The sequence below is a fragment of the Salmo trutta genome, chromosome 9, assembly GCF_901001165.1.
Source record: "Salmo trutta chromosome 9, fSalTru1.1, whole genome shotgun sequence".
Classification (NCBI taxonomy): Eukaryota; Metazoa; Chordata; class Actinopteri; order Salmoniformes; family Salmonidae; genus Salmo; species Salmo trutta.
Window position 1 is genome coordinate 45829827 of NC_042965.1, and position 13771 is coordinate 45843597.

Below are 13771 nucleotides of genomic sequence, written 5' to 3' on the forward strand. Positions count from 1 at the left end.
TCCTTCATTCAGGAAATGTCTTTATTTTGTCCATGATAAAGCAGGTACTGAGACAGAGAGGCTGACAGTCAGGCATCAAAGAGAGTGGCTCTACATTTAAACCTCAAATTACAACATCAACTTCACACTTTCTTTTACTCGACTGTTTTCAATTTTTACTATAGATTATTCAAATTAACTATATGTATACAACATTAAACCAAGATTAGGGGCAAGCCATTACATTTCCCATTATAATTAAATCTGTAAAACCAAAACATGTTAAAAGCCATAAGATAACAAAAATCTGAAACCACAGCCATGCACACTCAACAAACCAAACACTTTTTGATCCATTGCAAGATTATTAAAAAGGTATATTTTCATATATTAGAGAATAAACTGCACTACTAACAACGAATAAGAAAATCAGTCTTTTCAGAAAATGTAGTATAACAAAGCCACAGTTAATCAGGGGCCTGTGTTAAACATTAGAACACATTGCAGCCTGGCCTTATTGGGGACAAGACGATAGATTTTACACCACTTTATGCATTATGCCACTTAAAAAAAAAAAAGAATAAACCATATTCGAAATTACAGCTTATAGGAAAATAAAACATTACTGTCGACTGATCGAATTATGGGCTTCACAATGAGGTATTAAACTTTCTCACTAAACAACCAACACTGAATGTAAGCAACTAGAAATAACATGCATGTTAGGCATTAACATGTATTATGATCCTCTGGATTTATTAACAATTAGAGCTGTCTTTTTCACGTTTTCATAACTTCAACCTGGAAAGTCGGTCCCGAAAATAAGAGAGGGGGGGGTAAAGTATAAAAGGAGTACATGCTGCTGAAGCCCCGTTGTCATGGAGAAGCAGAGGAGGGTGTACAAGTAGTATCAGCTAGGAAGGAGAAGTTTAGGTCCCAACCACAGGTCATATCAAATCGCTAGCCATAACAGAAACATCGTGGACAAACTTGGTGCTGCAGTAAAGCCTATACAGTGAGCTGCAGTCAAAAATAGGGTCTTATTTATTAGGCAACAAATGGAAGAAAAAAAAAAAAAAACGGACTGACGTTATTTGGAATTGTCCGAATAATAAGTCATTGTTCTTTTTTTCCCCCGTTGCAAAACATTTAAAAACGTGTGCCCTAATGAACGCAACGCTAGTCTATATGGCTTGCAGGACCAGGCCCTATCCGATGTGGTCTTTAGATTCTAAACAAACCCCTTTGTTAATATCAGAGACAACAGAAAGAATAAAGGTACATATAGGCAGCGTTTCAGGCCGACTACATTGCAGTCTTGCTACGGGAATTAACCAATGGCTGTGTGCCACGTATATGACTGCGCAAACTGGCATCAGAACATTGTTATATCATATGATGCAGTTAGCTCACATCTTAAAACACCTATCCAGGTGTTATGAGATCTGGCAGCAGGTGACTGCAATGTAATCTGTCTGGAACGTGACCACAGACTACTTTAAATGAATAAAAAGGGGTGACTGGTGGGACAGGTCCTAGTAACTACTGTCGAAATCTTTCTTGTCCTTCTTCCCTTCGCCCTCGAAGCCGTCCGCTCCGTCGATGTCGCGGCGACGCTTGCGGTTGTTGTGGACGTTGAAGCGAGGGTTCATCTGGGGCAGTGGGTCCATTCCCAGTACCTTGTGGATCTGACGGAACGCTAGCAGCCGCAGAGCAAACTGGACAAGAGACACAGCGAGTCAGCCTAAATAACTACACACAGTACATTATATTTATGGTGTACCTCAAGGATGTGTTGTTGTGCCATTATTATGTACATAGAGACATCTCAATAGAAGCCTCTGGAGGACCAGTACCACAGGATTACAAAATCAGACACTATTTTATTTTAAATCCCAGGCCCTCGTCCCCATAGGCCTTTTGGTAGGCCGTCATTGTAAATAAGAATTTGTTCTTAACCGACTTGCCTAGTTAAATAAAGACTATATTCATGGTCATCAGTTACTGGGTCATTATGGTTTATATAAAATGATTTGGCAGCGGTATCAAGTACTACCATCCCCCCATTTTATTTACAGACGATTCCAATCAGTTTATACTTCTGTCCAACAAGTCTCAAAACCTTTCAGGCAAAACCATTACGATGATCTGTTCTGGAGGATATTATAATGTGTACTATATATATATATATATATATATATATATGATTTATTCTATACCCAGTCAGTACCTGGGCACTTGAGGTGATGTCTTCTCTGTGTTGCTCCTCCATGGCTGTCAGGGTATCGGTGGGGTTCTTCTCACACGGGTCGACCAATCCCGGACCACCTAGGAGGACAGACCAACACCTATCAGCATTCTGCTAAATCCCACAACACCGGGGGGGGGGGGGGGGGGGAGAAATCGTCGATCGTTGCAATGTCTATATCACCAGCCACGTTGGCGAGCGGTCCATTTGAAGGGCTCTACAGTGCGAGCATTACATTAGAGAATAATAGTTAGGCAAAAGTCAAGTATGAGCACATTATCATTATTTGCTCCAGTAGCTGTTTTCAAAGTGTTTGTGCGGTTCTGTTTCATAGCTGCTAATTGCACAAAGAAATACGAATCCTGTATCCAGCCTCGCGCAGCAACACTGCCTGCGCAGTGTCAAATCGTGGAGGCGCTGCACACAGGCATAACAGTCGGTCTAATTTACACTAAAGTCTGCAAAAATGAGACGACTGTCCTCGTATTTCCTGGCTATTTACATTGGAAAAACAAGCTCGCAAACAAAACAATGTTAGTTTGAGTCTGCTGCTTCAACTGATAACGAAGAGACGCCCTTAGTCAGATCCCACAGGTGACAGGACTCAAGTGGCTCCGTTACCGTGGCAACCTCCCGCCCTTAAAGGGACAGCTGAACATTTTTTTTGTCTCTGATATTTTTGTTGAAAAGACTGAGGTCACAAAAATTATGAAATGTAGCAATATAACACTAATTCATTTCTTGATTTAGAAATATTGCAAAACACATTTTATGCAATTATGGCAGAAACAAATTTGGCTAGTAGATGTTTTAAAAATCTACCTTCCACAGTGACTAGTGGACCAGAAAGTACATATTAGACCCTGGTCAAAATAGTCTATCACAAATCAGTCAAAAATACGACGTCGTCATGGTTAGTCTTACCGGGTAGAAGGACTCCAGAGGAAATACATTCAAAGACTCGTCTCAGCGCATCGCCTGGGCTCAGGGGACCAGAGGCACTACTAATGACCTTCTCAACCAGCAGCTCCATGGCCTGGAGAAAGACACCAATCACAGGAAGGGAGCATGTACAGCTTAGTAAAGTAAGGGGGCACATTTCAAGGTCCTTCTGGCTTTTAAATTTCTAGTCTGGAAAGACTAAATGACGCAAGAGAAGTAATTTCTATTACGCTCCCTCTTCCAAAAAAAAAAACATTAGAGGGAACAAAACCACTTTATTAACGTTGAGATTAAGAGTAATGTCAACTGGGTGTGTCAGCGTGACCATGAACTCACCCAGCTGGGGAAGGCAGACCACGTGGGGACCCTCTGACAGAGGTCACGCAGGATACGGATCACAATCACACAGGATTGGAGTCCATTGGCCCTAGCCTTGTGGTGCAATAACACGCTTAGTTTAGTGTCAGTAAGAGACTGGAGCAGACAACAGGGATCATAGTACACAATATACACACACACACACACACATTACAAACAGGTCTGTCAGAGGTCCAAATACTACTGTACACAATGGAAGCTTGTGATTGGTTGATTGATTGGAGTATTGTTAAAAAACGGCCGTAATTGGTTTGGAATCAGCTGCCATTTCCAGGAGTATTTCACCTCGTCGTAACGTTAGTGAAGAGAGAGAGAGAGTTCACAGTTTGCAAGATGAAACAAGAAAAGTTTAGGTTTAGTTTCCTTGTCATCTTATAAACCCTGACTTCTCAGGTTGTTCCAGGTGTTTCACAGACAGTCCGGTACTAAAGAAGATAAAGCATAGGGAACTGGTAGAGTGGAGGGAATCTGCTTTACTTTGCCTGTGTGTTTGCTTTTCGGACATAGCAGCGACACAGTAAACTAATCAGATGTCCCTTCTCTCAATCCCTATCATTCAACTAACAGAAAATAAAGCTACAAATGCTCAACATGGAAAGATATCTCTGCAGCCTTATGGAATCATGTTTTAACACTAAGAAAACAGACTGGTATGGAGCCAAGGAAAAACAAAGGAATGCCATTTTTTTATTTATTTTTTTTGACCAGAAAAATTAACAATTCTAAAGTTCAACTGAATAAATATCATAAAGATTAAATATTCAATCTGGTCAAAACATTATCATTACAAGGGTGGCATCCTTGAATATTTGTATTTATATTCCCCCCCCCCCCCTCCCGCCCACCCCCATTTATATAAAAATCTGTTTTGTTGTTCCTTAAAATTCATGATTAATTCCTTCATTAAAAAAATTCTAAACAAAGGAGAAAAATAAAAATGCATCTCATAAGGCTACAATAAGAAAGTAAAAGGATGTGTCCGAACCTGGAACCACTTAGCGTGGCGGAGGGCCGCCAGAGCGGCAAGGCATTTTAGCCTGTCCAAGACGTCCTCTGGGTCTCGCACCAAGCCCCAGGTTACATCTAAAAACGGATGAGTCGAATTGTCAAAATGGTGGTCGGTTGGTTGGTTGGTGGTTGAGTTGGTGAGGAGGAGGAGGAGGAGGAGGAACGGGTGTTTGACCAGGTAAAGCAAGACTCATTGGCTTGAAGACACAAACACATTGCCACACATACCAAAAAGATAGGGGGTTTCAGGAAGGAACTAGTCTGATTTATTTTCTGCCAAATGAACCAATGAATGACCAGCAACCTGACCTCACCTCGATATTACTAGTGTTTTGGAGATGTAGTGTCGTGAATGTAACATTAGGTTCACATTGGTGTGAGGTGTTTGGTTATATGTTAGGTTAGGGGGGGGGGGGATATGTGAATTATGGGACTGGCGTAAAATGCTGACCAAATAGAAGCAGGATGAGTGATTATCAGAGAATTATCAAACAACGCTTGCTCAGGCCTTGCGAAGGCTGACCTCATTGTCCCAACAGTGATCTACTTCATATAGTCCAAAAAAAAACAAAAAAAAACAACTGTATATATTGGTAACGTGTTGAAATGCAACACCTGACAGAGAAGTTTAAATCTCTGAAAAGCTGAGAAGTTTACTTGTTAATGTAAGCAATGTTACGCCAATCATTAGTCAATTTCAGTCTTACTATCCTCTGAGTTGATAGTGTAGGTGGATGCCAATGGGTCATGGGTGTATAACAAACAAAAGGAGAGAGAATCTGAAGTCCAAGCGGTGAACCGTAATGACTTGGCGTGTGAACGGAGTTGCTACTGACAGCGAGTGGCATGGCAATGGTAGGTGTGGCAGAGTGTTTCGCTGGTGGTGGGGGGGGAGGGGACCTTGGTCAAAAATCCTTCCGCAGGAACTGGTTGGTTGGGGTTGGAAACCTCTCCTGGATACTGGAGATGAATTTCAGAGGGCTTTGGGGCTGGACCAGTTAGAAAGTTATAAATTATGTGACAGCAGCGTTGAGTGTTGGAAAGCAACAAACAAAAAAAACATGCTCCCTCAGCAGCAAAAAAATAAAATGGTTAGATTGGACATCACTGCATGCATATCTGGCGTGAGTCATACCTGGCAGATAGGTTGGCAGATACTATCCTACTGATACTACTCCTACTAACTCAGGTCCAACCACAGAGTCCTCTGCCAAAGCCTTCATCCCTGGCCTAGCGGAGGGGTGCGACACGTCCGCATTTTGCAACTTTTCTGGCGAAGTGTGTACTTGTTCTGGACACTGGATTGACCACTGGTGGAAAGTCAGGCCAATACTCTCCGGCCTACACCAATCCCATGCTTTCAAATCCATTGACAAGAGTGCACAAGTGCACACTTCTAGAAAGGGTGGAACATTTGGTACAAAACAAAAAAGGCGCGTGCTAGAAACACGAGTGTTCCATTGTTGAGACGGACATAGACCCCCCCACCTCCAAAGAAAAAGGTCAATTTCAGCCTGGCAACTCACTACTTCAACCCTCCATTGTCAACCAATGCAAAAGAGAATGGATAATAATAATAATAATAATAATAATAATAATGTGATTGAAAAAGGCTTCAAGTCATATCTGACAGAATGGATTAGTTACAATAAGGAAATGGAACCCGATCGTCCTGTGGTACGAAGGGGGGGGGACCAGTTCACTCAGGGAGTACTTTACAACTGAATACCTCACTGCCAGACAAAAAGTATGATTTGTTTCCTGTGGGGGACGTGTGATCCTACTTGCCATTTCCTGTTTGTCGGTGTTCGAAAACTCTGTTCTGTAACCCTTTTCTTTCTATACTAGTCATTTCGCCAAATCCCAAATTTTTTTGGTTGATGAAAATCTCCCCAGTGACATCAATCTATGAACGATTTGAGTTCTGAGTTGTGTGCACGTTTCTTAGAGTGAGCAGCCCACCACTTCCCTGTCCAACTGCATCTCTGTAGGAGAAAAAAAAATGTTTCTCTGATGTGTGTAGTTCTGAGCTAAATAACGATTGACCCGGTAGGAAAATTGGTTTAACGTAGCGGTGTAACTGAAAAACAACCCCCAAAACAAAAATATATCTTACCTGGGAACAATTTTTAAAAAAATCTATAAAAAAAAATAGACTAAGTTGTCAAACACTGATCATGCTTTGTAAGGAGACAGCTTTTCAAGAGAGCACTGAAGCCGAGTCGGAGACCTAAGATCTACTCTGCTGGCACTATACAACAGGGTCCTAACCTCACCAGGAGTGCTGAGCTAACCATGACTAGAAAGAAGTTTTTTTTTTGTTTTATTTCAATGAGGAGCCTTTGATGCAGATTTTCCTTACGGCACAGATTTAAAAATGAAATAAAAAAAGATGGTTTCTCGGACTTAAAAATAAATAAAAGTTTGTTGGACAATCTGAATGCTGGACCAAAACATAGTTCTTCGCATCATGAATTTCAAAACATTGAGCTAAATTCGAATGCCTACCCCCCCAAGGCTTTAGACGGCACGCTAAGCACGAGAACTGTTTTGAGAATGAACCAACCAGCTTCTCCTGTCATGACATGCTCCAGCACCTCCTAGGTTGAAGTTTAAAACAACTAGCGTTTCTAAAAGACAAAAAAATAAATAAAAAAATAATAATGTTTAAAAAAAATATTGAGCGAGAGACTTGGATGCCCAATAGATTAAATGAACTTAGTGACCAGGGATATCTAGAAAGTCACATTTAAAAAGTGCCACCAGGGTAGGTCTCTTCATGATCAAATCAAAATATAGGAATTTACATCTTACAGGGTAACATTCATTTGTACTTGCCCAGTGGCCTCAGGTGAGCAGAGATTTCACATTAGGACCATTGAAATAGCCCAAAACATGTCAACTCCACCCATCCAGTGCTCCTGGACAAACTAAACTAATGCACCCATAGCTAGGTGGCAGAGAGAGAGGAGGAGGAAGGGCTGAGAGGAGGAGGAAGGGCTGAGAGGAGGAGGAAGGGCTGAGAGGAGGAGGAAGGGCTGAGAGGAGGAGGAAGGGCTGAGAGAAGGAGGAGAGAAGAAGGGCGATGTCTTTCCAACCTCCGTCCCGTGGCGGGGGTGTGGCTGGGGTCTCCTCCTCTCGGATGCTGGGGGAGGTCAGGGTGACCGTGACTGTCATTTTGGGGTCGGCGCCAGACGTTAGGATGATGGAACACTCCTCGACGGAACCCGTCACCTCGTACTTCTCCGGGGTCACCAGCTGTCAATCAACCAAATCAATCAACAGCTGGCACACAGGAAGGAAGAGTGTGTGTGTGTGTGTGTGTGTGTGTGTGTGTGTGTGTGTGTGTGTGTGAGAGAGACGCTGTGCAGAGTGGACTGTGTGTGTGTGAGACGCTGTGCAGAGTGGACTGTGTGTGTGAGACGCTGTGCAGGGTGGAGTGTGTGTGTGTGTGTGTGTGTGTGTGTGTGTGTGTGTGTGTGTGACGCTGTGCAGGGTGGACTGTGTGTGTGAGACGCTGTGCAGAGTGGACTGTGTGTGTGAGACGCTGTGCAGAGTGGACTGTGTGTGTGTGTGTGTGTGTGTGTGTGTGTGAGACGCTGTGCAGAGTGGACTGTGTGTGTGTGAGACGCTGTGCAGAGTGGACTGTGTGTGTGTGTGTGTGAGACGCTGTGCAGGGTGGAGTGTGTGTGTGTGTGTCGCTGTGCGCGTGTGTGTGTGTGTGTGTGTGTGCGTACCACCAGCTGTTTGGGCAGGTGTTCCACTATGCAGCTCAGCAGGGTCTTGGTTGGCTTCTCTGAACAGAGCAGAACCAGGTTGACGTTCTTGTCTCCGCGGAGCAGCAGTCCTTTAGCCAGCACCCCCACCCGCATCACGCCCTTCAGAGCTCTACAGGAGGGAGGCCTTCATTAGGTATCTAACGTTAGAAAACACACTGAAAACAGAGCAGCAGTCCTTTAGCCAGCACCCCCCCACCAGCCCCTTCAGAGTCCTATGCTTCAGTCCCATGCAGCGCCGCAGGGTCTCGAAAGGTAACAGCTCAGATATCACACGGGGAAAAAATAAAAATGACACCGGGAATCGATAGAACACGACTCAGAGATGGACCAAAAAAAAAAATATAAAAACATTCAAACTGGATGAAGCTCCTCCTCACCTGTCTTGGGCAGTCTTTGGGACCTCCTTCTCTTTCTCCTCCCCAGTGGTCTCTTTAGTCTTCTCCTGATCTGTGATGTCTGAGACCAGTTTGAGGGCTCTCTCTGTGATGGAGACGATCTTCTGGATGGCTTGCAGCTCCTCCTCGGAGGGGTAGATGGCCGTGTGCTTCGTCATCACATAGCGATCGTCTGATGAGTCCGGGCGACGGGGAGGCTGTCAAGAGAATATATAAAAAATTTTAAAAAACTGGTCAAATAGTCTGTATAGTGAGAAAAAAACAACATCACGGGGTGTGGGCCAAACAAAACAAGTAGAAATGAACAACAACAACTACTACCACCACCACCAAGGGTCTCAATGTCACAGCACTGCGTTTCTGACTGGATTGATGGCTCTTTTATAGTCCCCAGTGCATTTTCATTAGATCACATCTAGTGTGGTGTGTATACATGGGTGTGTCTACATGGGTGTGTCTCCTACCACAGGTCGCTGTGGCTGAGAGATGGGCATGGTGGATCTGTGTGTGTGGATCTGTGTGTGTGTGGATCTGTGTGTGTGGATCTGGATCTGTGTGTGTGTGGATCTGGATCTGTGTGTGTGTGGATCTGGATCTGTGTGTGTGTGGATCTGTGTGTGTGTGTGTGTGTGGATCTGGATCTGGGTGTGTGGATCTGGATCTGGATCTGTGGATCTGGATCTGTGGATCTGGATCTGTGGGTGTGGATCTGTGTGTGTGGACCTGTGTGTGTGGACCTGGATCTGTGTGTGTGGACCTGGATCTGTGTGTGTGGACCTGGATCTGTGTGTGTGGATCTGGATCTGTGTGTGTGGATCTGGATCTGTGTGTGTGGATCTGGATCTGTGTGTGTGTGTGTGTGTGTGTGGATGTGTGTGTGTGGATCTGGATCTGTGTGTGTGTGTGTGTGTGTGTGGATGTGTGTGTGGATCTGGATCTGTGTGTGTGTGTGTGTGGATCTGTGTGTGTGTGTGTGTGGATCTGTGTGTGTGTGTGTGTGTGTGGATGTGTGTGTGGATCTGTGTGTGTGTGTGTGTGTGTGTGTGGATCTGTGTGTGTGTGTGTGTGTGTGGATCTGTGTGTGTGGATCTGGATCTGTGTGTGTGTGTGTGTGTGGATCTGTGTGTGTGGATCTGGATCTGTGTGTGTGTGTGTGTGTGGATCTGTGTGTGTGGATCTGGATCTGTGTGTGTGTGTGTGTGTGGATCTGGATCTGTGTGTGTGGATCTGGATCTGTGTGTGTGTGTGGATCTGGATCTGTGTGTGTGGATCTGTGTGTGTGGATCTGTGTGTGTGGATCTGGATCTGTGTGTGTGGATCTGGATCTGTGTGTGTGGATCTGTGTGTGTGTGTGTGTGGATCTGTGTGTGTGTGTGTGTGGATCTGTGTGTGTGTGTGTGGATCTGTGTGTGTGTGTGTGTGGATCTGTGTGTGTGTGTGGATCTGGATCTGTGTGTGTGTGGATCTGGATCTGTGTGCGTGGATCTGGATCTGTGTGCGTGGATCTGGATCTGTGTGCGTGGATCTGGATCTGTGTGCGTGGATCTGGATCTGTGTGCGTGGATCTGTGTGCGTGGATCTGTGTGCGTGGATCTGTATGTGTGGATCTGTATGTGTGGATCTGTATGTGTGGATCTGTATGTGTGTGGGGACTGGTAGATATGCTACCACAGGTCCTTGTGGCTGAGAGATGGGCATGCCAGGCCGAACCCCCAGTAGTCCAGGTGGGCCAGGGGGCCCCTGGGGGTAAGGTCCGTCCCCTGGCATCCTGGGCCCCCCACGTCTCTCGTCCCAGTGGTGCTGCTCCTCCATACAACGCCAGTACATCTCCTCCTCATAACGTCTAGAGCGACACACACACACACACGAGAGAGAGAGCGACACACACACGAGAGAGAGAGAGAGAGAGAGCGACACACACACGAGAGAGAGAGAGAGAGAGAGAGCGACACACACACGAGAGAGAGAGAGAGAGAGAGAGAGAGAGAGAGAGAGAGAGAGCGACACACACACGAGAGAGAGAGAGAGAGAGAGAGAGAGAGAGAGAGAGCGACACACACACGAGAGAGAGAGAGAGAGAGAGAGAGAGAGAGCGAGCGACACACACACGAGAGAGAGAGCGACACACACACGAGAGAGAGAGAGAGAGAGAGAGAGAGAGAGAGAGAGAGAGAGAGAGAGAGAGAGAGAGAGAGAGAGAGAGAGAGAGAGAGAGAGAGAGAGAGAGAGAGAGAGAGAGAGAGAGAGAGAGAGAGAGAGAGAGAAAGAGAGAGAGAAAGAGTCAATACAGTTTCTCCGCCTCTTCAGAGTTCACTCAGTTAACATAAGCGAGGACTAGCTAGGGAGGTTTCTTAGTGAGGTTCATCTGTGCGCCCGTATACTAGGGTGGGGCCCTCATATACTAGGGTGGGGGCCCCGTATACTAGGGTGGGCTAGGAGACACAAACGTTCACGCCCGGCGCTGGAAAAACGAGAAGGCTGCAATAGTACTGTTGGTCCCTCTTGAGACACCGTAGCAACATACCCAGTAGCACTTCCTCCTAAATACTCAGAATAAATAAATATTTTGCGCAATTTTACATTAAAGATGTTGATTGCAGTATTTCTCAAGTGAAAAGTACAGAGAGAAAAAAAGAAAAAAAAAGAAAATGTATGAAATGTATGTATTCACTACTGTAAGTCGCTCTGGATAAGAGCATCTGCTAAATGACTAAAAATATAAAAAAAATGTAAATGAAAACTAGTCGCGTCTCGTCGAATGACAAAATCTTCCTGTTCCCACTCCTACTAGTAGTACTGTTGACTGATCACCGAAGGGGGTATATACACTTCTGCTATCGAACTTTACACTTTAAAAATTGTGTTCACAAACAGACAGGAAAAAACAAAAAAAATAAAATAAAAAAAACAAAAAAAAACTGTTGAACGACGAACAAAAAAAGGGCACAATTTTGTCATAATACAAGTGCGAAAGGTTTCAACTGGGAAGCGACAGGCTTTAGTGACGTCGTCCCCTACCCACCCCGTCTCTCCGTACCTCATGACGTCGTCCCCTACCCACCCCGTCTCTCCGTACCTCATGACGTCGTCCCCTACCCACCCCGTCTCTCCGTACCTCATGACGTCGTCCCCTACCCACCCCGTCTCTCCGTACCTCATGACGTCGTCCCCTACCCACCCCGTCTCTCCGTACCTCATGACGTCGTCCCCTACCCACCCCGTCTCTCCGTACCTCATGACGTCGTCCCCTACCCACCCCGTCTCTCCGTACCTCATGACGTCGTCCCCTACCCACCCCGTCTCTCCGTACCTCATGACGTCGTCCCCTACCCACCCAGTCTCTCCGTACCTCATGACGTCGTCCCCTACCCACCCCATCTCTCCGTACCTCATGACGTCGTCCCCTACCCACCCCTTCTCTCCGTACCTCATGACGTCGTCCCCTACCCACCCCGTCTCTCCGTACCTCATGACGTCGTCCCCTACCCACCCCATCTCTCCGTACCTCATGACGTCGTCCCCTACCCACCCCGTCTCTCCGTACCTCATCTCCATCCTCCATCTCTCCTCCTCCTCTCTCCTCCTCCAGTACTCTTCCTTCTGCATCTGTTTCCTCATCTTGTCTTCCTGGATCTTCCTGGCTCTGATAGAGGGCTTCACCTCCACCTGTAGCTCCGGGTTCACCTTTTTCTACAGGGAGAAGGGGGGGGGGGGGAGAAACGTGATGTTGAGAACGGCGCTGCGGTGCATAGCAACCGTGTAAGGGGCTCCTGACCAATTAATGAGCTCCGTTTCGAGACTATCTTAGCAACGGGACCTGAAGAACTGTAATATTCTGTTTTACAGAGTCGTGGCTAAACAAGGACAATACATCTAGATGTCTTTTTTGCTATGCATCGGCAGGACAGAACAGCAGCGGCGGCTAAGTTCAAAGGAGGAGGTGTTTTTTGCTGGTTTTTTTAAAATGTATTTATAGTTTTCGAATGCACTGTAAGCATGTGACGAATAAAATTGGATTTGATCTCAGCTCTGATACAGGTGAAGCCCTCAAATGAGACGTTAAAAAGAACTCTAGCCAAAAAGGGGGTACTCCGAAAATGGTCAGAACTGTCCAGAAATGACCTGGACAAACAGGCACACCTTCAAATACCCATGTGACTGAGTGTATATCCAAACACTTGTGGTTTCATGACCGTGGCCTGTTAAAGTGACTCCACTAACCTTATACTGCAGGCGGTGTCTCCTGCCCTTCAGTGACTCCACTAACCTTATACTGCAGGCGGTGTCTCCTGCCCTTCAGATGCATCTCTTTGGCGTTGGGATCGTTGAAGCTGCATTCACACAGCTTACAGTGGAAACGGATCACCTTGCCTTCATCGTTACGCACCTACAGATAGGAAATACATTTGTTTTTAAAAGATGGCTGTAGAAGGTCAGTCATGTTTCAGATACTGCTTTCATTATTCAACAGTGAAGACCTTGGTCTCTTATTCAAAATGTGCCCTGTATACAAACCCACCCCCACAAAAGAAAAATTATATCCACACACGACAAAAAGTATATGGACACTCGCTCTTCAAACATCGGATTCCAAAAACAAGAGCATTAATATGGTGTTGGTCCCCCCCTGCTATAACAGACTCCACTCTTCATGGAAGGCTTTCCACTAGATGTTGGAACATTGCTGCGGGGACTTGTTTCCGTTTAGCCACAAGAACATTAGTGATGTTGGGCGATTAGGCCTGGCTCGTAGTCTGTTAGAATTCCTCCCAAAAAGGTGTTCGATGGGGGTTGAGGTCAGGGCTCTGTGCAGCAGTGGAGACTCCTCAGAGGGCCATCCTCAGTGAATTTCACCCACATTTTTTTCTCCCTTTATTTAACCTTTAACTAGGCACGTCAGTTAAGAACAAATTATTATTTATAATGACGGCCTAGGAACAGTGGGTTAACTGCCTTGTTCAGGGGCAGAACGACAGATTTTTACCTTGTCAGCTAAGGGATTCGATCTAGCAACCTTTCGGCCACTTGCCACCCCAAATTAA

The 13771-nt window shown here is 45.5% G+C and overlaps 1 protein-coding gene across 6 annotated transcripts in view; it reads right to left on the minus strand.

Moving 5' to 3' along the window:
- The window catches only part of LOC115200650 (zinc finger RNA-binding protein), a 42166-nt gene continuing 28395 nt past the window's right edge, over window positions 1-13771 (minus strand). For 4 of the 6 annotated variants that reach the window (XM_029763850.1, XM_029763852.1, XM_029763849.1 and 1 more), the window contains 11 exons: window positions 12997-13116; window positions 12274-12419; window positions 10398-10572; window positions 8712-8926; window positions 8293-8443; window positions 7654-7813; window positions 4533-4630; window positions 3506-3601; window positions 3152-3263; window positions 2210-2307; window positions 1-1697 (listed from right to left, as the gene is read on the minus strand). In XM_029763850.1, coding sequence (XP_029619710.1) covers window positions 1515-1697; window positions 2210-2307; window positions 3152-3263; window positions 3506-3601; window positions 4533-4630; window positions 7654-7813; window positions 8293-8443; window positions 8712-8926; window positions 10398-10572; window positions 12274-12419; window positions 12997-13116 — 1554 coding nt within the window. In that variant the 3' untranslated portion in view covers window positions 1-1514. Of the gene's footprint in view, window positions 1698-2209; window positions 2308-3151; window positions 3264-3505; window positions 3602-4532; window positions 4631-7653; window positions 7814-8292; window positions 8444-8711; window positions 8927-10397; window positions 10573-12273; window positions 12420-12996; window positions 13117-13771 lie in introns of those variants that run through there. The other 2 variants (XM_029763853.1, XM_029763854.1) reach the window with 2 other exon arrangements.